General features: G+C 37.1%; 2 protein-coding genes and 1 pseudogene across 4 annotated transcripts in view; 2 read left to right on the top strand and 1 right to left on the bottom strand.

Annotated features, from left to right (window-relative positions):
- Positions 1-26,922, bottom strand: part of LOC146397788 (uncharacterized) — a 797,689-nt gene that overhangs the window by 357,172 nt on the left and 413,595 nt on the right. The gene's annotated exons all lie outside the window — the stretch shown is intronic.
- On the top strand, positions 4,234-5,168 carry LOC100621954 (olfactory receptor 5H8-like; annotated as a pseudogene).
- LOC100621857 (olfactory receptor 5H8-like) lies at positions 18,874-19,854 on the top strand. The gene has a single exon (XM_003358858.4). The coding sequence runs from the start codon at positions 18,895-18,897 to the stop codon at positions 19,852-19,854; it is 960 nt and encodes a 319-aa protein (XP_003358906.3). The 5' UTR covers positions 18,874-18,894.

The following is a 26,922-nucleotide window of genomic DNA, read 5'->3' as shown; positions in this document are numbered from 1 at the left end:
TTTCCTACATAAGAAATCTTTCTGACAATTCTGTTCAAACCATAAATTCCTTTAAATTAACCACATGCTCTGAACAAATTTTAAAGAAAATCACTTAAATTGTCACCTCTATATCCTTTAACCCAATTCTGACAGTAATTTCTTTGGAAATTAAAACAATTTTGTTGACATACATTTTAATTTTGGAAATTAAAATAATTTCATTGACATATTTTCATACATATAATGAAAATGGTTGTATATTTATATACACACACTCTATACATACATATACATTATATATTCAAACACACAGAATGGGTGTATATGTATGTGTCTATATAAATATATACAATAATACTTCTTTGTAAATAACCACATATTAAATTGAAATTTTGATTAGTTATTTGGGATTTGCATGGAAGGAAGCCAATTCAAATAAATCTACATATTACAACTGAAGCTACTGCCATCATTTGTATTGCCTGCTTTAATATTTTAGGACTGGGCTCAATTTTTTTCCTTCTATAAAACTAGAGAGGAGGCAAAGCTGTCAAGTAAACCCAGCAGGATTTCTAAAGAAAGTCAGCTTTCATCACAGTAATAATAAAGATACTGGGCATTGGTAGCACATTTATTAATGATACAAATTTATAAAGTAAAAGGAAAATGAACACCTCTATTTCATAAGAAAATAAACTTGGGATTTTGAATGAAAGATAAAGACAGGATTCCCAGTGCTGACAACTTTTAATGAAAATCAGATTTAAGACAAATATTTAGGCCCCGCCTTTAGGCCTTTCCCTTTATTTCATTCTCATCCTTTCTTTGATAATTCCTCTCTCCCTCTTCACTGCCTCGTCTTTCCTACACTTACCTATCTCTGGCCCCTTGTTTCTTTGGCTTCTTGGCTTTTTTTTTTTTTTTTTCCTTCCAAATTTCCCATTACATTCCTTATCCTCTTTCCTTTCAATGCCTGCCTCTCTCTTTTCTGAGAACTTTCATGACACTGTTCCACAAGACAAGAAATCCACATCTGTCCTCCACATCTTAGATAACTTTATTTCATTCTCTCACTGCTGTGCCCTTTCTTCCTATTCATTTTCTCATTATTCTATGACTTCAACTCTATCAGAAAATGCAATCTGCTCTCACTAAAGCCATTGAGTGTCTCTTATTTCCCACAGTGACCTCTGTTCAGTTGTTATCTCATCAGGAGATTTATTTTGCCTGAGGTAACATGCTTGCCTTTGTCTTTCCTGAATATTCCTCTCTTTAAGATCTCAAGTCTCCGTTTTCCAGTTCCCTCCTGCTTTTCTGGTCACTCTGCTCAGTAGCTTTTTCTTGCCTTTCCTTTTCTCCTTTTGAGTAAGCCAGAGCTCTGGGTTTCAAGACACTATGAGTAAACTGAATGGAAATTGGCTCAAACAAAGAATTGCTAGGGTAGTTGGGGGAATTCACTGGTGAAGTGGGTAAGACACACAGAATGAAACTAGATAGCCAAAACCCAAAATCTTGTTCCAACTCTAGCTCAATAAGAGTTGATCTCAAATGTCACAACTCACATTGACAATGCCACTGTCTTGGGCACAGAATGCATTTTGGTGTCTTGTATGCCTAGTTGACTTGCAGCCAAAAATCTCTTTGGTCCATATTTGACTTCTTTCTCCCCTCTTCATATTGCAAATCCAGTTACATGAGTTCGAGTTGCTAGCCCTAGATTTAGTCCCCTCACTCTCAGTGCAAGATTAAAATCAGTTTCTAGACGTATTGGCATGTTCAGTAGATGACGACTTTTGTCTGCCACAAAGACTCAAGTAGTAGAAAAGACACTCATGGTATCTATCTAATAAATGATGTATATCCATTGCTAATGTCTTTACTATAACTTCTTCAAGTTCATTTTCATGCCTTCCTCCTTTATGCCCTTTGTCCAATGGGTAGGACATATATACTTTGCTTTTAATCACCTCAGCCACCAAATGATTATCCCTATTAAGCACTTGTGGAATCATAATGCTAAGGATGTATCACATGGATGTGGGGAATGCTCCTTGTAAAAACTTGCCACTGCATCTGAGTTTTCATCTCCATATTTAGTGACTTTCTACTGAGTCATCAAGTGATTCTCTCTTTAGTAAGCACCCCTTCATATCTAATATGTCACCCGTGCAAGTGACTCTGTTCCTATTTATTTGAATGATTATCTTTAGTTCCACATCATCCTAAAGACAAATCAGGCAGAAAATAAGAATTTTGCAATAGTTTAATTGCCTAGGAAGCATTTTTAAAATACATGCTAATAGATGATCTACTAAATCATCAAGTGATTCTATCTTTCCTAAGCACCCCCCTCACATCCGATGTTTTGCCAGTTCAAGTGACTCTATGTTCTGATTTAACTGAACAGTTACCTTTAATTCCTCATCATCTCCAAAAAATTCACAGAGTCTAAGTGTTTCACATATATTTTAATCACCTAGGAAGCATTTTAAATATGCATTGTACTAGATGACATTCATGATCTACTCAATTAATTTTTATAACACCTCAGAATCTATATTTTGTCCCAGAACCTCCTCCAGAAGATTCTGATATGCAATCTGGTTTTAGAATCATGGGACTATAGTCACAGCTACTTTTTTTTTTTTTTTTTTTTTTTTTTTTTTTTTTTTTTTATTTTCCCAGTGTATACAGCAAGGGGGTCAGGTTATCCTTACATGTATACATTGCAATTACAGTTTTTTCCCCCACCCTTTCTTCTGTTGCAACATGAGTATCTAGACATAGTTCTCAATGCTATTCAGCAGGATCTCCTTGTAAATCTATTCTAGGTTGTGTCTGATAAGCCCAAGCTCCCGATCCCTCCCATTCCCTCCCCCTCCCATCAGGCAACCAAAAGTCTCTTCTCCAAGTCCATGATTTTCTTTTCTGAGGAGATGTTCATTTGTTCTGGATATTAGATTCCAGTTATAAGTGATATCATACGGTATTTGTCTTTGTCTTTCTGGCTCATTTCACTCAGTATGAGATTCTCTAGTTCCATCCATGTTGCTGCAAATGGCATGATGTCATCCTTTTTTATGGCTGAGTAGTATTCCATTGTGTATATATACCACCTCTTCCGAATCCAATCATCTGTCGATGGACATTTGGGTTATTTCCATGTCCTGGCTATTGTGAATACTGCTGCAATGAACATGCGGGTGCATGTGTCTCTTTTAGGTAGAGCTTTGTCCGGATAGATGCCCAAGAGTGGGCTTGCAGGGTCATATGGAAGTTCTATGTATAGATTTCTAAGGTATCTCCAAACTGTTCTCCACAGTGGCTGTACCAGTTGACATTCCCACCAGCAGTGCAGGAGGGTTCCCTTTTCTCCACAGCCCCTCCAGCTCTTGTTATTTGTGGATTTATTAATGATGGCCATTCTGACTTGTGTAAGGTGGTATCTCATGGTAGTTTTGATTTGCATTTCTCTTATAATCAGCGATGTTGAGCATTTTTTCATGTGTTTGTTGGCCATCTGTATATCATCCTTGGAGAACAGTCGATTCAGGTCTTTTGCCCATTTTTCCATTGATTGATTGGTTTTTTTGCTGTTGAGTTGTATAAGTTGCTTATATATTCTAGAGATTAAGCCCTTGTCCGTTGCATCATTTGAAACTATTTTCTCCCATTCTGTAAGTTGTCTTTTTGTTTTCTTTTTGGTTTCCTTTGCTGTGCAAAAGCTTCTTGATTAGCATTTCTGAAACCATGTTATTTTCCCTGAAGGCTATTGTCTGCAAACACCTATTTAATTAAAAACAATACTAGAAGATGCCTCCTCCTATTTCAAAAATTTCAGTGTTTGTATGTTCCAAAGGAATACAATTTAGTAAAGTTTCATGTAGCATAAATTCATGTTATAATCCAGGTCCTTCTATCATCCTCCCTTTGATGATACATCCATATACTAAAAACAAGATTTCTTTACCCCCTTCAAAAATTTCCCCTTAAATTTGCTCACATTCAGAATGGCTTTCTTCTCCCTTATATATGTTCATGGCTGTACATATTTTCAACTAAAGTAATTGCATTTTTCCAACATAACTTCCTCAAAACTTCTCCTCTACTTTAGTAAGATTAGATAAAATAAGGACATTCAGGCTAGTGCATGGTTCTATTTATATTACCCTTACTGAATTTTCTTTTTTAAATTATAGATATTCACTTTACATTTATCACATTGTATTTCAGAGGCCATCTATTAAACACATGGAAGCAAAAAATGCAACAGAACTGACAGAGTTTGTTCTCACAGGACTTAAGTATCAGTTAGAGTGGCAAATCCCCCTGTTCCTGCTCTTCTTGATGATATACCTCATCACTCTCCTTGGAAACCTTGGTCTGATTGCTCTCATCTGCAATGACCCTCACCTTCATATCCCCATGTACTTATTCCTTGGGAACTTGGCCTTTGTGGATACTTGGTTATCATCCACAGTGACCCCCAAAATGCTGGTCAACTTCTTTGCCAAGAGCAAAATGATCTCTTTCTCTGAACGTGTTGTACAATTTTTTTTTTTTCCTTTGCAATCTGTGTAACCACGGAATGTTTTCTGTTGGCAACTATGGCATATGATCGCTACGTGGCCATATGCAAACCATTACTGTATCCAGTGATTATGACCAATAGACTATGTATGTGGCTGTTAGTTCTATCTTTTTTAGGTGGCCTTTTCCATGCCACATTTCATAATGCTTTTTTATTCAGGTTAACGTTTTGTGATTCTATCATCATACATCACTTTTACTGTGACATTATACCATTGTTTAAGATTTCCTGTACTGACCCTTCCATTAACTATCTGATGGTATTTATCTTCCCTGGGATAATACAGGCATTCACTATTTCTGTTGTTCTTGTCTCCTATACATTTGTTTTCTTTACAGTCTTAAAAAAGAGGTCTCTACAAGGTATAAGGAAGGCCTTTTCCACCTGTGGAGCCCACCTCCTATCTGTCTCTTTATACTATGGCCCTCTTCTCTTCATGTATGTGCTGCCTGGATCTGCACAAGAAAATGATCGAGATATGATGGACTCTCTATTTTACACTGTCATAATTCCTTTCTTAAATCCAATTATCTACAGCCTGAGAAACAAGAAAGTCATAGATTCCCTGACAAAAATGTTAAAGAGAAATGTTTAGATTTCATACTAACATGTTCTCCTTGTATTCAAACAACACAAAATTGTTCGGATTTGATGTTGCTATGTGTTAATGACTGGTCAAAGTGTTTGCCTGTGTCATCACCTTATTTTTTAATGATTTAAGATGGCAGTACCTAGTTAATTCCTTAAAACTACTGCATATCTCATTTATAACATACTAAAATAATTGGAGCACAAACAAGAAAGAAAATATTTTACAATCTCATATGTTATTCAACATGGCTGTATAAATGGATATACAGTGTATATAAATGGATATACACTGAAGTAGTGCTGTTCCTCTGAATGGGACTTGTTTGTGATATGTTTGATATTTCTACAGCCACGTAGCCAAGAGATTTATTCTGGTAGCCATGAAAATGTCCACATGATTTGGGGCAAGGTAAATTGTACTGCTTGGGATCAACTCTACACCACAGAGAAATAAACAGTAGTGGTAAAGCAACGAGGAAAAGATGATATGGGAGATAAGACAATGAGGGCAGAGCTCATTATTTTTTGAGGAAAGGAAAAAGGGGTGTTGCCTTTTACCGTATATAATTTATCTAAAGTCCTTTTTAGCTGCATTTGTATATAAACCTGAAAAATGTCACTAAATCATAAACCTTACAGATTAGAATGAAGTTTTAATTTGGAGAGGCATAGAGATGAAGAAATAAATGGAAGAATGGGGGAAAATGGGTATATCTCCCAGATTTTTTTTTTTTTTTTTTTTTTTTGCTTTGTAGGGCAGCATTCGAGGCATACGTAGATTCCCAGGCTAGGGGTCCAGTTGGAGCTACAGCTGCCGGCCTACACCACAGGCACAGCAGCAGAGGATCTGAGCCACGTCTGTGACCTACATCACAGCAATGCTGGATCCTTAACCCACTGAACAAGGCCAGGGATCGAACCTTCAACCTCATGGTTCTTATTCAGATTCATTTCTGCTGTGCCATGACAGGAACTCCAGAATTTTTTTTAAATGACGCTAATAAGATAAATCAGTAAAATGTAAAGCTTATTAGAATGTGTGGTTGACAATGAGGATCTGTTAATGCACATTACCAGAATTCAAACAATGGTTAAGATGCTATCATAATGCTTAGAGAGTGGATGGGGAGGACATGAAAATGAGTATTTTAGAGGTTTGTATCCTAAAGTCTTCAAATGTTCATTTTCATCACATTTCATAGTCTAAGGAGAGTGAGGGGTGTATCTTTAGGCTCACCCCTTCTATTCTCTCACTACTGATTCTAGGTACATTCTTACTTTGCCACTGAGACGCTCACCCTTCTAACTACCTTCCTACTTCCATGATTTGCAAAATGCTAGCTACTTATTCCCTCCCTTTGGTTGATTATTATTATTGATTGTTGTTTGTAAAAAGAACTCATATGAAATCAAATAGCATTTAAATATCTTTTAATGGATTGCCATTGCTACTGTGATATATGGATATATGGTATTTTATTTAGATCCCTACATATACTTAAGTATATATTTATTTGTTCATGTGTATATTCAGATTACAGGATGTATATCTACATATCTATATATGTATCTATGTATGTATGTATCTATCTATCAGCATCACTCTCTCATCTCTGTCTCCATTTATCTCTATCTTCTTCACCCTGCCTTTGCTTCTGGCATAATTTGAGGTTCTTTCAGTCAAAAACGTTTTTACTCTGAAGTCTATGCCTTCACATTTTTCCTAATAATCTCTGTCCTATATTCAAAATGAGTTACTGAAAGCTTTCTGGGCACGTTTTACTACTCAGGTTCATCCTATTGCTTATACAGGTCTCTCCACAGAGAATCAACCCACCCCTCTGAAAATACCCAACATCCATTTAATTATTTTTTTATGTTTTAATTGTTATTTCCACAAATCAATTTTTTATCTACATCTGCTTAAATCAAAATAGTGCCCTTTCTTCAAGGTCTATTTTAGAAATTAAACTTTCAATGATGCATTTATGCATTTCCAGATTACCCTAAAGGGAAGCAGAGTGTGGACTCATTTGAAACATTGGTAGATTTATTCTCCTCAAATCACAAATGGATTTGTCTAATACGTTTTTCAGTCAACAAACGCTTTCAGATTAGAATTGAGAAGTTCTAATACTCTTTCTAGCTTTTGAGGTGTGTAGCAAAGTGGCTTATACACATGAGGGTCTACATAAGTATTTGTGAAGTACTAACAGAATTGAAATAAATGTAACAGTACAAATACAGAGAATTCAGAAAGAGTGTCTCAGCCTTTTCCAATATTTTAATGAGCCCTGGGAGATTCCTGGGCCTGGCATGACTGCTGAAAGCAGTTCACCTTCTTAAGATTCTTTGTGACAACTGCAAGTACTACACAGTCAAAGTGAATAGTTCCTGTTGTTCTGATTACTAGGATTAGCTCCTTGGAGAGAATGGGATGCAAAATTAAGAAGAAATAGTTTAACTTGATGTTTGTTTCAAAGATAAAAAATAAATAAATACGTAAATATCATTATTATGTATGTTTGAAAGTACGAGTCAAAAGAAGCCTTCTTTTTCTTTCTCTAAGCAATATCCCCAAGCTTTGAGAGAGTGACTGGATAAGAATCCATCTATCGTTGGAGTTCCCATGGTGGTGCAGTGGTTAATGAATACAACTAAGAACCATGAGGTTGTGGGTTCGGTCCCTGGCCTTACTCAGTGGGTTAAGGATCCAGTGTTGCCCTGAGCTGTGGTGTAGGTTGCAGACTCAGCTCAGATCCCATGTTGCTGTGGCTCTGGTGTAGGCCAGTGACTACAGCTCTGATTAGACCCCTAGCCTGGGAACCTCCATGTGCCATGGGATCAGCCCTAGAAATGGCAAAAAGACAAAAAAAAAAAAAAAAAAAAAAAGAACCAATCTATTTTTATTCATTCAACCCAGGGAATTCATGTTATTGTATTTGCCTGTATTTTTTTGATTTTTATTGCTGTGTAATAAGCCCATGGTTCTAATGGTTTCCTTTCCATTACCCTTATTTTTCTTGCTCATTTATTGTTATGACCTCACATCTAGATTGATAATAGAAGGTACCAGTTTAAATTTATTCTGCCATCATTAAAATCTATATCTCAAAATGGCCTGTTCTTTGAATGATAATGCTGACATCACGTTTTGAGTGTATAAACTTGGTTTGTAATTTGTCACGTCTTACGTTCAGATGGGTGACTGTAGAGCAGAGGGTTGGGGCTCTTCTCAGACACTCAGAATTGCTGGGTGGGCTGCTCTTTTGCATGTCTGCTTCCTCTGCTCTGATGTGTCCTTCAGTATAATCCCAACTACATTACCCTTTCCAGAAATTTACCAAATCCCTAGTCCATTGATGTGATCCCATTCTCACTTCTGGCATAGTTTTTATTCATTTTATACGTTATTTTTGTCAGTTTAGTCCACGTTGGCAAAGAGGTAAAATACATCAGTGAAAAGCCTACTTTTAGTCAAGATAAACTCTTCCTATTCCTTTAAAAATAAGGTATTAAAATACTTATGTGTTATTTAGTGGATATATAGATGTAAAAGATGATAACGCAATGCTAGGTTCACCCAGTTGTCTGGAACACTGGTGAGGTCGGATAAAATCCCCCAGAAATACAAATAATAGACTAGAAGATCTCTTTCTTATGAAGGTGTATGTATTTCCTTAACTTGGAGATTTAAAAAAATCAGTGTCTATTTCTTTACATACATGTGCATACATTTTTTTCTCATCTCTCTGCAAAATATTCTACTGTTCAGAAGAGTGCTGACAAATTTGTTTTAAACTGTGTTCCAAGAAATTACATGATTAGGATTAGGCAAAAAAAAAAAAAAAAAACAAATGCCAATAAAACTAGAACAGTATTTTTAAAGGCTGACTTGTGGAATAGTCATGGCAACATCTTTTTCAGCATATGCATTACATATATTTTAGGTATATGTCAAAACCTCTCTGGTCTTGGCTCTCTTTGATTGTTGGTGTTGTTCTTCAAAACCCATAGTTTTCCTTCCTATACTGCTGATGGGAACATAAATTGGTCCAGTCCCTACAGAATACAGTAAGGAGGTTCCTTAAAAAACTTAAAATAGAGTTACCTTATAATAAAGCAATCCCATTCCTGGGCATGCATCTTGAGAAAACTCTAATTACAAAGATGCATGCACCTCTATGTTCATAGTGAAAACATGGAAGCAACCTAAATGACCACAAACAGATTAATGGATAAAGATTTTAAGATATTGGCTCATATGATTATGGAGGCTGAGACGATTCACAATCTGCTTTCTGCAAAGCAGAGACCCAGGAATGCTGATGATAGCTCTAAGCTTTGAGAATAGGGAAGCCAATGGCATAGATTTCAGTCTAAGACTGAAAACCTAAGAACCAAGAGCACTGAGGGCAAAATAAGTCTCATGTTCCTGATCAATCAGTGTCTTTATGCCTTTTTGTTCCCTTTAGGCCCATTATATAGATGATGGCCACCCAGAAAGGGTCTGGCCATCATCTTGACACAGTCCATTAAATCAATACTAATCTGCTCCCAAAGATACAAACAAAATAATGTCCAACCAGAAATCCAGACATACCTAAGCTGAATAAATTTAACACGTAAAATGAATGCTACCTGGTCAACCTGTTGTCAAACTGGCACCCATACACAATTCCTTAAGTATCACTTAAAACTTTTTTTCCTTATTATTATTGTTATTTCCCCAAAATAATTTTTCCCCTAAACTATAATGAAGCCAATAGCACCCCTGAGCCAATATGACAGAATAGGAAGAGCATGAGTTCACCTCCTATCCTAGGCATATCAACATTACAACTATTTAGAGAACAACTATTAATGAGAAGGACCAGAATCAGTCAGAATAGATCTTATACCACTAAAGATATAAAGAAGAAACTTCAAAAATAGGGGTGGAAGGGGAAGAGCCACTATAATCAAACCCATATCCCCAGGTGGGTGACCCACAAATGGGAGAATCATTACCAGCACTGAGGTTCTCCCCAAGGAGCAAGGAGTCTGAGCCCCACATTGGACTCATCAGTCCAGGGGTCCTGCATCAGAATGTCAAGGCCTGAAATCAGTTGTTCTCACAGGCTAGCAGGGCTTACTTTCCTGAGACCCAGATTAGTATCCAAGATAGGGATTCTACTATTAAGGGACACCTATTAAATCCCACATGCTCCAGACTCAGGGCAGAAGCCATAATTTGAAAGGAGCCTGTGTCAGACCCTCCTACAGATCTTGAAGGCTTTCCTGGAGATGCACGAGGAAACTGGAGCTCACCTTGGGGACATAGACACTGATGGTACTCCTTATTGGGAGCCTGCTCTAGTATGCGGAAAATGTTGCATGGTCCTATTTTCAAGGGGACCCAGAATCCAGTCCTGTATACCAGCATGCAGGCACTAGATCCAGAAATCATGGAATCCTGTAGCCGGTGACCCCAAGACACAGCTACAAACACCAGGGAGCAGGCACCAGCCCTAGAACATGATGGGTCCTTGCCACACCCACGAGCAGGCCAAGCATTAATATTATTACTAAAAAGACCATATTACCCAAGCCATCTATATATTCTAGGTAATCCTGATCAAAATACCAAAGGCATTTTTCACAGAATTAGAGCAAATAAACTTTAAATTTGTATGGAAACATAAAAGATCCCGAATAGCCAAAATACTTTTGAAAAAAAACATAGCTGATGGTATCACACTTCATGACTTCAGATTATACTAGAAAGCTACAGTCATCAAAAGAATATGTTCCTGGCACAAAAGCAGACCCAGATCAACAGAACAGAACAGAGAGCTAGGCAATAAGCCTAAGAACTTAAGGACACCAATTAATCTTTTGGTGTCTAGAAGATAATCCCTTCAATAAGCTGTGCTCATAAAACTAGATGGCTACATGTAAAAGAAACTAGAAAATGTTCTTACACTATCAGCAAAAATAAACTTAAAAGCTTTTGTGCAGCAAAGAAGCCATCAATCATATTAAAAGATGGCAGAGGACATGAATATCACTTTTCCAAAGAAGTCAACAGGGATATGAAAAGACACTCAACTCTGATAATCATCAGAGAAATGCAAATCAAATCACAATGAGCTATCAACTCACACCTGTCAGAATAACCATCATCAGAAAGACCACAAATAATGTTAGTGACAGTGTGGAGAAAACAGAATCCTTTTACACTGTTAATGGGAGTATATATTGGTGCAGCCACTGTGGAAAATAGTAGGGAGTCTCCTGAAAAAAAAATCAAAAATCAAAAAACAAAAAACAAATAAAGACTACTATATGACTCAGCAATTCTCCATTTGGATATATATCCAAAGAAAAGTAAAACTCTACTTTTAAAAACACATAGTTCATAGCAGCATAATTTATAAATGCCAACATTAAGAAGCAACATAGGGCATATCTTCTTTAGTTGTCTACTCTCCGATGGTATTGGATGTGGTACAGAAGCATTGGTAAATCAGGTCCAGGTAAAAACTTCCTCTAACTATTTATTATAGAGAATGCTCCCCACACCACTATGAGCCTATAGTACAGGCTGGGATAGAGAAGCCAGTGTGGCAGGTATGGGGACCATGGGCATTTCAACCACTGCTTCAAGAAACTTACTGGTACCCTCAGGACTTGCTCAGACCAGAGCATGTCCATACCACTCCCACCTGAGAAAGGTGTGGCCTTGTCCTGCCAATTTTATAGCTTGGTGGGTCATATACCAAGTTCATGAAAGGCACCTCTGATCCCATGGAAAACTGGTGGCCCATAGTTAAGCATTCAGTCTCTAATAAGTCCAGTAGTGGCTCAATAGTTGTTTCTCACACAGGGAATAGTGAATTATCTGCAGTGTATGGTAGGGCATTGGTCCAGATCTAAGAGTATACCCTTGTTTTTTTTTTTAACTTATATGGACCTGTCCAAGGCACTAAGCAGCATCCATACATGCCACTAACATTCTTAGCACCACTGTCTGTGTTGGATCCTGTGGCTCAAGTGGCTGAACGGCTTGCACAGCAGCCTAGACTACTGGCAAACCATTCTCCTCTTTTGAGCTCCACTTAAAACTACCAGACCTCCTGGATACATTGTACATGGGTTGGAATGGCACACCCAAATGCAGATGGTGTTGCTCTAAAATCCACAGGGGATCATTAGATGTTGTGCCTCCTTCTGGTTGTAAGATGGACCAGATACAAATTCTTATCCTTCCCCTTAGAAGGTATATCTCCCCATGACCCAGACTAGTGGACCCCTAGAAATTTCACTGAGTTAAATGGCCCTGGAGTTTGGATAGATGCATTTTTCACCTTCTTGCTGCAAATGTCTACCAATAAGCCTACAGGAGTTGCTACTTCTTGCTCACCAGGTCCAACAGGCACGGTGAACCAGAGTGATAACAAATCAAAATCCGAGAGAAAATATTTGCAACTCCTATATTTTTACAAAAGCTGTGAATCTAGGACATATGGAAAATTCTCAAAACCCTGTAATAAGAAACTATGTAATTCCATAAAAAATGGGCACACACTTTAAACAGATTTCACTAAATAAGGTATATCACATATGCCAAATAACAGAAAACTATGCTCACTATAATAATACCAGGGAAAGGCAAAGGAAGAACACAATGTGACAACATGACCCACCTATTAAAGTGACTAAAATCAAAAGGCTACTCATACACAGAATTCCCAGTGTGGTAAGGTAGAAATGAATCCAACTAGGAACCATGAGGTTGTGGGTTTGATCCCTGGCCTTGCTCAGTGGCTTGAAGATCTGGCATTGTTGTGAGGTGTGATGCAGGTCACAGATGCTGCTTGAATCTGGCATTGCTGTGGCTGTGGCTAGGCTGACAGCTATATCTCTGATTAGACCCCTAGCCTGGGAACATGCCTATACCATGGGTGCAGTCCTAATAAGAAGAAAATAAAAGACTACTGATACTGAAAGCAGCAATGCAGACCTTTGTACTCATCCATAGGCAGGAAAATAATTACACAAAATTTACAGGGATAGTAAATTTATGTCAGGTATGGGTTATTTTGAAGCTACTAATAGACATTCCATTATTTATGCCACCCATCTGCTGAGGTTCCAGTGACTTGTCTTTGGTCTACATTTATGCATTTTTTAGTTTTCACTAGCACACTTCTAAGAACACAGGATAATGAATTAATGAATTTACTAAAGTCGATGTCCTTTGCTTTCCCCCATTGGACAAGATAGTTCCAAACACAGATTAAATATTTTCCTATTTTCAGAATCAAAACAAAATATTACCATTTTTGTATTATACTATTTTGACACAAATAATGTCATTGTATTTCTTAATGAAAGTTCAATGGCAAAGTCTCTGCTGATAATTAAAGTCAAATAGGAACCTGTGGCCACTAGGTTTAAAATCCCTCAGTGGTTTCCCTTTACATTGGGAAAAAGAACAAAGTCTATGATTTAGCCTCTAGCTCGTCTGAGATCCCACCCATGTTGGCCTCCCTTGTCTGTTCTGTCTCCACTTTGCCTCTCTCTTTGCACACCAGCTGCATTTTCCATTTGTTGTTGTTGTTGTTTTTCCTTTAATAATCCAGCTCTAAGCTGGCTTGCAAATGAAGGAAGACCTTGAGGATAGCAAATGTTCAGAGTCAACATCTTGTTAGAAATGAAGAGCTTCAGGCCCCACCCTGACCTAGTGAAACAGAATGTGAATTTTAAGAAAACCACCAGGAGATTCACAGGAACTGAAGTCTGAGGAGCATTCATCTAGGCTACCTCCTATTGTGTTCTTTCCTTTTGTTCTTTTTTTCCTTTGCAGCTTCCCTTAATTGACACATAATAAGATTCCTCAACAATTTTCAGTGTAAAGTGGGGAGTTAAGTATAAGTCTGGATGTGAGCTACAGTTTCCATGAGAAAGACAACCTTCTTGGGGTTAGCTCCTGAAGAGAATTTAGAACTTCAACCTCATGAAAATCAAGCATGATTAGCTAAGCCAGTTCATTCTGATCAAAGCACTCAGAGTATCAAAATTCATAGATAAATCTGGAGTTTGCATAAACATGTTAGAAATGTCATGTCTGTTGGAAACTCTGCAATTTTAATTGTTTTTTTATTATTTTTTATTGCTATTTCCCTAATACAGCTGTTTTTCCTACTGTACAGCATGGTGATGCAGTTACACATATATGTATACATATTTTTTCTCACATTGTCATGCTCCATCATAAGTGACCAGACATAGTTCCCAGCGTGACATAGGAGGATCCCATTGCTAACCCATCCTGAAGGTAACATTTTGCATCTATTTACACCAAGCTCCCAGTCCATCCCACTCCCTCCCCCTCCCCCTTGTCAACCACATGTCTATTCTCCAAATCCATGATTTTCTTTTCTGTGGAAAGGTTCATTTGTGCCTGATATTAGATTCCAGACATAAGTGATATCATATGGTATTTGTCTTTCTCCTTCTGACTTACTTCACTCAGGATGAGAGTCTCTAGTTCCATCCATGTTGCTGCAAATAGCATTATTTCATTTTTGATGGCTGAGTAGTATTTCATTGTGTATATATACCACATCTTCCTAATCCAATCATCTGTTGATGGACATTTGTGTTGTTTCCATGTCTTGACTATTGTGAATTGTGTTGCAGTGAACAGTAAGCTGGTACAACCACTATTGAGGACAGTATGGAGGTACCTTAGAAAACTATACACAGAACTATCATATGACCCAACCCATATATCCAGACAAAACATTCCTTAAGAAAAGACACATGCACTGGCATGCTCATTGCAGCAATATCAATTGTTAAAACTGGCACTGTCAACAGTGACTTGATGTTTATAGCTTCAGAGTCTGTGATGCCTTATTGAATAGCCTGAATTCCTCATATATTGCCTGGTGCATAATGCCCAGTAGAAAAGCTTTATTTTGTCCTAAAGGGAACCCATGGGCATTATCAGGGGAATTTCAGTTCCTCTCCCCTTCCTCTTCTGGGAAAAGCACGCAGTTGTACAACTGGATGACTCTATTCAAAACAAATTCATATAAACAACATTTTTCTGAGCTTGGAAAATAAAGCTTCCAAAATGAATCAGTGTGGAAAATATTGTGGCTGTGCCCTTGTATTATATTCTACTTCAGAAAACTGAACACTGAATATATCTCAACAATTACTTAACATTTATTGGTAAGAGAGAATTATTTCTATGATATTCATCATTTTAATGTGAAGTAAATTACTAGTAAATGTATAATAAATTTAATTTGTGTTATATGACACCAAAATACCCAGTTTAAAACAGAAAATAGTGAATAATTTGTGTATTTTATTATTGCAAATAAAACCTGGATAAGTAGCTAGCTCTAAGACTATACTGTGCTCTTTAATGAAATATAATTATCTCATTAGAATAATTATGATGACTCCATAGGATATGTTTTGGTGAATTAGAATGTTAAACAAATTAAAGTTTTAGGAATTTAGGTCATAATATTTCCGGCATTAGAAATCTTTCTGATAATTGTCTATGAAATCCTTATTCCATTGACTTACTAACATTCTATGATAAAATTTTAAGTTAGTTTACTTAAATAGTACCACTCTATCTCCTTTCACCCACTTCTGACCATAAGGTCATTGAAAAAAATACCTATATAGAAAATATCAGAAAATGTTTCTCCGGTGCTCTTTGCACCATTATGACTTAGTAAGTACTCACATATTGAACTGAAAAATTTCACTGTTTAATTTTGGAAGAGCATGAAGAAAGCCCATTCCAAATAAATGTAAAATAACAATGCAATTATTGATATTGTTTACTTAAACTGCTTGTATTCAGTTTGCAGTCTTTGGCTCAATTATTTTCTGCTATCAAACTAGTGGAAAGGCAAAATCTGTCCAGTAAATTCATCAGGATTTCTAGGGAGAGTCAGCCCTCATCACAGTAATAGCAAAGATTCCAGGCAGTGGTGGTATATTTAATAACAGTACAAATTTATAAAGTAAAATTAAAATGAAAGTCTTTATTTCATATAAAAATTCCATGGAAAAATAATCTTAGAATTTTGAAAAAAGGAAAAAGGAAGGATTCCTATTGCTGACAACTTTTAATTAAAACCAAAGTTAAGATGAATATTTGAGCCCTGCTGCAAAGTGTTTTCTCTGATTTCATCTAAGCATTTCTCTGGTACCTCCTCCTGCCCTCTTCATTGCCTTCTCTCGCCTGCAGGTATCCATAAATATTCTTTCATCTCTTCCTGCTTCTTGATTTCTCCCCTCCTCCCCCAATTTCCCATTTCACTGCTTCTCCTCTTTCCTATCAATGCTGGCCCCCCTCTGTTTTGACATTTTACAAGGCATTGTTCCACAAGACAAGAAATTCACCTCTGTTCTCCACATCTCAGATACTTTGTTTCATTCTCCACCCTGCTGTGCCACTTGCTTCCCATTGCTTTTCATTACTCTCTGACTCATCCACACTACAAATTGGAAACTGCTCTTACTAAAAATCTTCTAAATCCTACTCTCTGTGATCTTTGTTCACTCTGTAACCTGTCAGAGCATTTGTTTTGCTTTAAGCATGGCACTCTCTTTGTCTTTCAGATTAGTTTCCTTTCTTTGAGTTCCCAACACTGAGACTTCCAATTTCCTCCCTCTTCTCTGATCATTCTGCTCAGTAGACTTTTCTGGTCTTTTCTTTCCTTTCCTTTTCATTTCTTCCTTTCCTTCCATCCTTCCTTCCTTTCCTTCTTTCTTTTTTTCTTTCTATGTAATTCTGGGTAGAAGAGGTTTCTGGGTAGAAGAGACAATGAATTAACTGGATTGAAATGTCTCTAAAAATTAATGCTAAAGAAGTTAGAGTAATCCATTGGAGAAATGTACTGAAACACATACAAAAAATCTATTTAAACAGCCAAAAACCAAAAGCATGTCCCAGCTCTGGCTCATTATGAGTTGCTGTCATTACTGCTAAACTTGAATGCTACAGCTCACACTAATCAGGCCATTTTTGTGGGCCCAGCATGCATTTTGGTGTCATGATACTTCTTGCTTGCAACCAAAAATCTCTTGTAACTGAAATCTCTTTGGTCCACAGTTGAATTTTTTCCCCCCTCTTCATATTCCAAATCCAGTGTGGGTGAGTTTGCTTGGCTAACCCTCGATCTGGTCCCCTCACTCGAGGTTTAAGAGGAGTAAGAAAGTCAGTTTTCAGAATTTTGGTTCTGGAGTGAATTACAGTGCATGTCTACCACCAAGAATAAGGTGGCAGAAAAGAGTAGTGCGAGTTATCTAATAAATGATGTGTATACATTTTAATTTAATATCACTGTCTCTCACTTATTTTCATTATGTTATTTTTAACCTCATGCACATTGTCCACTGGATAGGTCATACATACTATGCTTTCAGACACTTCAGTGACTTCCAAGCCATTATTTCTATTAAGTATTTGTAGGATACTATTGCTACGTTTCTCTCAATTTGATGTTTACAAGGTATTCTTTGCAAAAAGTGGTTGCTGCCTCTGAGTTCTCAATCCCAACTTTTCTTGATAATCTACCTAGACACCAAGAGAATGTTTCACCTTTAGGAACCAACCCTTCACATCTAAGATGTCACCAAGTCCTAAGGGGTCTATATTCTGATTTATTTTGATCTATCTCTTTGCCTTCCTCAGAACTCCTAATGTCCTATCACACGTGGACTAAGAAGCTCACATGCATGTTAACTACCTGGGAATTATTTATAAAACACTATTACTATTACCACTTATGACCTTCTGAATCAAATTTCATAGTTATACCTCAGAATCTATATTTTGTGCCATAACTCCCCCCAGAAAACTCTGATATGTAATCTGAATTTGGTATAACTGGAACATGGTCCCAGCTTCTTGATTAGTATTTTTGACCCCAAGTTCTTTACCTTGCAGCCTTTCTATAAGAAAATATTTGTTTCAGAAAGCAAGTAGTGATTCACATTTTAAAAGTTTTCAGGGTTTTCCTATATCTTGAAGATAAAATGCAACATCTTTCACATCTCATTCAATTTATTTTAAAAACCAGGGCCTTTTATGGGAGTTCCCGTCGTGGCGCAGTGGTTAACGAATCCGACTAGGAACCATTAGGTTGCGGGTTCGGTCCCTGCCCCGGCTCAGTGGGTTAACGATCCGGTGTTGCCGTGAGCTGTGGTGTAGGTTGCAGACGCGGCTCTGATCCCGTGTTGCTGTGGCTCTGGCATAGGCCGGTGGCTACAGCTCCAATCAGACCCCTAGCCTGGGAACCTCCATATGCCGCGGAAGCGGCCCAAGAATAGCAAATAGACAAAAAAAAAAAAAAAATTCCAGGGCCTTCTAAAATCCACTTTCAATGCTACTTCCATGAACTAAACAAGGTTTCTCTACCTCATGAAATAATTTCCCCATACATTTGCTCATGTTCAGAATGACTTGCTTCCATTCTACATTTGTCCATTCCTACACATATTTTGAAATACAACAACTGCATGTTTTCAATATAACAGTTTCCATAATACCTTCATGTTTTTAGTAAGAATAAATAACATAAAGGACATTTAGGCTTCTGTAGGGTATTATTTAAATTATCCTCACCAAATTTTAATTGTTAAATTCTTAATAATTGTCTTTTTGCATTTCCTTCATTTTATTTCAGAGGCCATTCATTAAGGATATGGGAACCAAGAATGCAACAGAACTGACAGAGTTTGTTCTCACAGGACTGACATATCCACCAGCTTGGCAAATCCCACTGGTCCTGCTTTTCCTGATGCTGTATCTCATCACGATCATGGGGAACCTCGGTCTGATTACTCTCATTTATAATGACCCTCACCTTCACATCCCCATGTATTTATTTCTTGCGAACTTGGCATTTGTGGATACTTGGTTGTCCTCCACAGTGACCCCCAAGATGCTGGTCAACATCATTACCAAGGACAAGATGATATCTCTCCATGAATGTGTGGTACAATTTTTTTCCTTTGGAGTCAGTGCAACCACAGAATGTTTTCTGCTGGCAACAATGGCATATGATCGTTATGTAGCCATATGCAACCCGTTACTTTATCCCGTGATTATGACTAACAAACTATGCCTGAGAATGCTGGTGTCATCATTTGTAGGTGGTCTTAGTCATGCCTTAATTCATACTGGTTTTTTATTGAGATTAACCTTCTGTAATTCTAACACAATACATCACTTTTATTGTGACATCATGCCATTATTTAAAATTTCTTGCACCAATCCTTCTATTAATGTTCTGATGATGTTTATTTTCTCTGGCTCAATTCAGGTGTTCACAATTCTCATTGTTCTTGTCTCTTATACACGCATACTCTTTACAATCTTAAAAAAGAGGTCTGCACAAGGTATAAGGAAGGCCTTCTCCACCTGTGGAGCTCACCTCCTATCTGTCTCCTTATACTATGGGCCTCTTCTCTTCATGTATGTGCGCCCTGGGTCTGCACAAGCAGATGATCAAGATGCAATTGACTCTCTATTTTACACTGTCATAATCCCTTTCTTAAATCCAATCATCTACAGCCTGAGAAACAAGAAAGTCAAAGATTCAGTGAGAAAAGTTTTTGAGGGAAAAGTTAGATGGAAGAAGAATATGTGTTCCTTTACATGAAAGGAAGACAAACTTGAACAGATTACATATTGTTATGTGTAGATTAGTGCTTAACATTTTCTTTCATCATAATTGTCCTGTTATTTTAATGTCCTCAAATATCAGGGCCTCATAAATTCTTTCAAATACTTGTGTATGTTTTGCAAAACAGAGAGGCCATTTCATCAAGTGTTCATGCCACACTAAATTAACTTCAGCAGAAATTAACTTGAAAAGTGTCTTTATATTTTTCATTGTGGCTTGATAAGTACAATTATTAGTCAGTTGGGAAGCATTAAAGTAGTGTCGTGCCTCTGAAAAGTACTTGAGTTTGAGGTGCTTGATAGTAATATAGCTGTACAGCCTGAAGAGTCATACCACATTTAACTCCACAGAGTGGGCATGTTTGTAGTTGAGTGAACAAACATAAATTCTAGAAATTTTGCCAACCATCCAAAGATCTTATATTTGGTTCATGGTGAACCCACTTTCTGGGAGATTCATCTCTCATACCCAACAGAGAAATAAACAGAATAGGAAAGCAATGAGGAATACATGACAAGGGGTTTAAGACAGTGAAGGTCAGGCCAAACCATGAGAGGATGCTCTTAACTCTTGTGTGCTTCTATGAGGAGCTAGGAGCCTAGCGTTCCATCTCATTGTCTGTGATGCCTTCTGAGGCCCTTTCTGCCTATGTTGTTTGCTGCTGGTATTCTCAACATCTTCACTAATTCTGAGGGCCAAAAGTTTAGCTCAAAGAACTAAGTAGCAATGGGCATGGGGAAAAGATAAATGGCAGAACAGGAAGGAAATGGGTTCACTCTTCTGAGAACTAAGAAAAAAAAAGGAATGTAATATGTACTACACCTTTGATTGATTGATTGATTGATTTAAACTTCACTCAGCATTTGTTCCCTCTGACGCTATTTGAAATCCTTTCGAATAAAAACTTGATTTAACTTAGTTTAACTTGGAAGGCCCTTCCTCCACAATTCTCCTGTGGATCTACGTTATACCCAAACCGAGTTACTGAAAGCCTTCTGGACAAACCTCTCTCTCTGACCCGTTCATGATTTTGCTCACAGAGGTCCCTCCGCAGAGAATCCTCTCCACTCAAATGCTCCATCTTCATTTAACATTGACCTGGTATCATTTTCTCAATCTCTCTCTCAAATGTTACAACTTCCAAGATACATTTACAGAGCCTCTCAAAGAAGATAGGAGTGCTCACTGATTTCAAGCATTTACCAGTTTATTTATTCTTCTTGGCCCCACTTGGCCACGTATGATAATATGGTCCTATTTTGGTCTATAATCTCCTTTAGATGACAATGTATAAGGTTTCTGTCTTTTGTAGTAGGTAGCACAGTAGCTTACAGACTTGAGATCCTAAATAGGAATTTGTGAAATATGTGTAATATGAAAATGATTGACAGCACAAATGCATAGCATGTGTAAGTGGGTATCTCTCTTTCTCGCCTGATAATAAGCCGAGAGAAATTATTGGCTTGGCATGACTGATGCATGCCCACTTCGTTTTTAAATTTCTTTTATGAAAATTGCACAGATCCCACTCCCAAAGTGAATTATTCTTTCCTTTTCCCTTTTTTTAGAGCCACACTTAAAGCATATGGAAGGTCTCAGGCTAGGGATCAAATTGGAGCTGCAGCTGAGGTGTTATCAAGTGCCACAGCAACAATGGATCTGAGGTGTATCTGTGACCTCCATCGCAGCCTGTGGCAATGCCAGGTCCTTAACCCACTGAGTGAGGCCAGGGATCAAACCCACATCCTCATAGATACTAGTCATGTTCTTAACCAGCTGAGCAACAACAGGAACTCCTAACGTGTATTATTCTTCTAATAAGTAAGACTGGGTCCTGGCACAGAGTATATCATGTCATACTTAAGGAGGTTTTGTATTTGTGTGTGTGGTGTGTGTGTGGGGGGGAGGTGAGAGAGTGTTCTAATTTCATCCTTTTACATGTAGCTGTCTGGGTTTTACAGCACCACTTATTAAAGAGATTATTTGTCTTCCACTGTATGTTCCCACCTCCTTTCTCAAAGATTAGTTGACCATGGGTGCCTGGGTTTATTTCTGGGCTTTCCATCCTGTCCCATTGATCTATATTTCTGTTTTTGTGCTATTACCATATGGTTTGGATGACTATGACTTTGAAGTAGTGAGAGTCAGGAAGCCTGATTCTTCCAGCTCCATTTTCCTTTTTCAACAGTGCTTTGGCTCTTTGGGATCTTTTGTGTTTCCACACAAATTTTAAAGTATTTTGTTCTAGTCTATGAAGAATGTCCTTGGTAATTTGATATGGACTGCAGTGAATCTGTAGATGGTTTTGGGTTGTAGTCATTTTGACAATATTGATTCTTCAAATATAAAGAGACATTTCTCCAAAGACGACATATGATTGGCCAGTAGGCATATGAAAAATGCTCAACATCACTCAGTATTAGAGAAATGCAAATCAAAATGACAATGAGGTATCACCTCACCTTAGTCAGAATGGTCATCATTTGCAAGTCAACGAGTAACAAGTGCTGGAGACTGTGTGGAGAAAAAAGAAACTTTCCTTCACTGTTGGTGGAAATGTAAATTGGTCAACCACCAGGGGAAGATTCTTCAGAAAACTAAATATAGAACTACCATATAACCAGCAATCCCACTCCTGGTTGTGCATCTGGACAAAACTTTCATTCAAAAGGATAAATGCAACTGTATGTTAAGTGCAGCAATACTCACATTTGCCAAGACATGGAAACTACTTAAATGTCCTATCGGGAGACATGTTTCTAAAACACTTTTTAAGCCTCTTTGCTTCTATTTTCTCTGCTGAAAACTCCATCTTGTCCTGCTTTACTTCACCCCACATTCCTGCTTGAAAAACAGTCATAGTGCTGGTAAAAGACTTACGCTTAAAAACAAAGACCAAAAGGCATAAGTTATTGATATGGTCAGTTGAATGAGGACATACTGCATTGGTCTAGCCATGCCGGACCTGTGCAGATTGGCATGCCATTTGCACAGCATAGTATGTCCTGTTAAATAAAAGAAAGAGGAATCTCATGGCCCCAAGTGTTTTATGAGCAGTAGTTAAGAGATGCAAACCTAGGCATGCTGGGTTGCCTTAGATAGACATGCCATTTGCAGAAGGACAGTGAAGATTCTCTAGATGCTATATATAGATAGCTGACACCAATCTTTCTCAATGCTAAGGATTGTTAAATGCCTATGGGTCAGAATAAATTCTTAACCATCTACCAGCTATGTGACTTTTAAAATAATAAAATAACTTTTTAAATAATAAAAAGAACCATATCCTGCACTGGCAACCCCCTTGTTCACTTAACATAATCCTAAAAAGCACAATAAAAGCAATGTGGTTTGTTGAGTGGGGGCTCTTGGTCCCCACGAACTTGAGTCCCCCAGTTCCCACCTTTAATTAAGATAAATGGCTCTGTGTCTTGTTTTAGGTTAACTTTGCTTTTAGCCACCTCAATGATTACCGAATGATTAATCCTATTAAGCATTTGCAGAATCATAACGCCAAGTATGTATCATGTGGATGTCAAGACTGCTCTGTGCAAAAACTGGCCATTGCATCTGAGTTTTCATCTCCATATTTCATGACTTTCTCCTGAGTCATCATGTGATTCTCTCTTTAGTAGCAACCATTCACATCCAGTATCTCACCAGTGCACATGACTCTGTTCTCATTTATTTGAATGATTATCCTTAATTCCTCATCATTCTCCAAAAAATCACACAGAGAATAAGAGTTTTGCATACAGTTTAATCACCTAGGAAACATTTAAAATTGCACACTACTAGGTGACATTCATGATCTACTAAATCAATTTTTATAGAACCTCTGAATCTATATTTTGTTCCAGAACCTCCCCCAGAAGATTCTAATATGTAATCTGAATTGAGAATCATGGGACAATAGTCACAGCTTCCTGATTAGTATTTCTGAAACCATGTTATTTTCCCTGAAGCCTATGGTCTGCAAACACCTATTTAATTAAAAAAAAAAATACTTGATGATGCCACCTCCTATTTCAAAAACGTTCATTGTTCGTATATGCCAAAGGGATAAAATTCAGTAAAGTTTCATGTAGACTGCCCCTATTGGAAGCAACAACACAGACCTTTTGGCTCACAGATAAGCAACCAGATGATTTAGGTGGTAAATGCACAAAATTTAAGGTGACAATTAATTTACATTAAATGTTGGTTATGTTAAAGCAGCTGCTGTATATATCACATTCCCCTACTCCACACTCATGTGTACTTTTCCCAGGATCTCCTCTCTCCTATGTTATTTTTCTTTTATAGTTTGGGTTCCCCAAACAAAATTGTAAGGAAGCAGATGAGTGTTTAATCAGTCTAATCAGTCTACTGAAATGATATATTTGCTCTGTTCTTATCCAGCCAAGGATATCCCAAGTGGAGAGTTCACATTTTTTTTTCTATTCAAATATGACCTCAAAATACCAAAAACTAAATTATTGTTTCATTTTTTGAACAAGTGTTCACTGACAACTTCATTATTGCACAAAAGTCAAATCTAAGTACATTAAAAATCCTTCTATAGTTTTCCTCTAAATTGAGGTGAAGTATGAACTCCATGACCCAGCCTCCAGACCCTGTGTTACTCACACATGCCGCCTTCCCTGACCCCATGCGGCTCCTTCCTCATCCCTCTTTGCATGTCACATTTACCATATTGTGCTTTTCCAATAATCTAGGATTTCTGTGATCATTTAGATCTGGAACAGAGATACATTTACAAGGGAAACTCAAATTTCTTGGAGTCACCACCTAAGGGAGTCTAGAACATTGGTCTCATTAAAATCATGTATGATTAGCTCAGACAAGATCATACTGAACAAAGTATGGTGTCAGGTACCATAAATACACTGGAGTGTGCATAAAGATGTCAGTATCCTCTGTGGTGGAAAGTAATGTCATGAGGTAAAATTCCAGTTGTTAAAACTGGAGCTGTTTACAGTTTCTGATGTTTATGATTTCAGAGCCTGTGATGTCCTGGGAAACAAGCTGCATTTCTCATAAATGTCCAAGTCCAAAATGCCCAGCAGAACAGCTTAGTCTTTTCCTAATGGGAGGCCATGAGTGCTATCTGGGGAATTTCAATTTGTTACTTCTCCCTCTTCTGCAAAAGCATATAGTTGTACTCTTGGTTGAATCCTATGTTCAAAGCAAGTTTTCTTAAGCTTGGATAATGAAGTCTCTAAAATTTATCAGTGTGTAAATTATTGCTGTCTGTGTTATTGTCAATGCAGTGATGTTATTTTATTTTTGATTTCACAAAGCAAACACTAAAAGGATCTCATCAATTTAGTAACTATTGGTAAGAGAGAATTATTTATTTCTTTAACATTGATTATATATTTTTAGAGAAAGTTAAAATGCTGTTAAATTTATAATAATTTTGATTTGATTTACAAAATGCCAAATTAACCAGTTAAAAATGAAAACATAGTGAATAATCTGTATATTTTATTATTATGCATAAAACAGCTTTAAGACTATGCTGTGCTCTTTAATTGTATACACTTATCTAATTAGAATAATGACTCTAGAGGATACATTTTGGTGAACTAGAATGTTAAACAATTCAAAAGTAAGTTTAGAGAGTTAAGTCATAATATTTCCTGTGTAAGAAATCTTTCTGATAATTCTGTTGAAAATACATATTCCTTTAAAATTAAACACATGCTGATTAAATTTTAAGATAAATCACTTAAATTTTCATCTCTCTATCCTTTAACCTAATTCCTTCAGTAATTTCTTTGGAAATTAAAATAACTTCATTGACATTTAGTGTCATACAAAGATACATATGTATATACACACACACATATATACAAACACACAGAAAGGTTGTATATATATGTGTGTATAAATATATAAAGCAATGTATACATGAAATGTTTCTCAAGTGCTCTTTTCAAATTTATTACCTAGTAAGTACTCACATATTAAATTGAAATTTTGATTACCTAGGTATCTGGGATTCTATGGAAGGAAGCCAATTCCAAGAAATATACATACAATAACTGCAGCTTTTGCCATAATTTATACTGTCTGTATTAATATTCTAGCTTGGGCTCAATTTTTTCACCTATACAACTAGTGGAGAGGCAAAAGCTATCAAGTAAAACCAGTAGGATTCTAGAGAAAGTCGGCTCTAATCATAGTGATAACAAAGATACTAGGTAGCAGTAGCACATACATCAACAATACACAGGTATCAAGTAAAGTTAAAAGGAAAGCCTGTATTCCATAGGAAAATAAACTTGGGATTTTTAGGAAAAGAAAGCATTCCTAGTGCTGATGACTTTCAATGAAAATTAGAGTGAAGACAAATATTTATGCCCTACCTTTAAGCCTTTCCCTTTATTTCTTCTTTATCCTTTCACTGGTAATTCCTCTCTCCCTCTTCATTACCTTGTCCTTCCTACACTTATGCATCTATGTCCCTTTGTCTCTTTTGGCTTCTCTTTTCACCCTCCAAAGTTCCAGTTACTCTTCTTTATCCCCTTTCCTCTCAAACCGAGCTCTCTCTTTTCTGACAACTTTCATGACATCATCCTACAAGACAAATTCACATCTCTTCTCCACATCTTTGATACTTTATTTCATTCTCATAGTGCTGGGTCACTTTCTTCCTATTCATTTCTCATTATTCTAGAACTTCAACTCTATCACAAAATGGACACTGCTCTCACTAAAGCCACTGAAAGTCTCCTAATTCCTGCACTCAGTTATCTTGTTCAGTTGTTATCCCATCAGAAGATTCATTATGCTTTAGGCACTGTACTTTCCTTTGTCTTTTCTGAGCATTTCTCTCTTTAAGTGACCATGTCTCAGCTTTCCAACTCCCTCCTGCTTTTCGGACCTCTCTGCTCAGCAGCCTTTTCTGGTTTTTTATTTTCTCCTTTTGAGCGAGCCAGAGCTCTGGGTTATAAGACACAATGGATTAACTGAATGGAAATTGGTTCAAACCTAGAATTGCTAGGGTAGTTAGAGAAGTTCATTGGTGAAATGGGT

The sequence above is a fragment of the Sus scrofa genome, chromosome 13 (assembly GCF_054392235.1).
Source record: "Sus scrofa isolate SSC_HxYL_T2T_F1_AM1 chromosome 13, Sscrofa_HxYL_maternal_Yorkshire_Landrace_v2.0, whole genome shotgun sequence".
NCBI classification, from domain to species: Eukaryota; Metazoa; Chordata; class Mammalia; order Artiodactyla; family Suidae; genus Sus; species Sus scrofa.
Note: the sequence above shows the minus strand (reverse complement) of the source record. Positions and strands in the feature narration are given on the sequence as shown.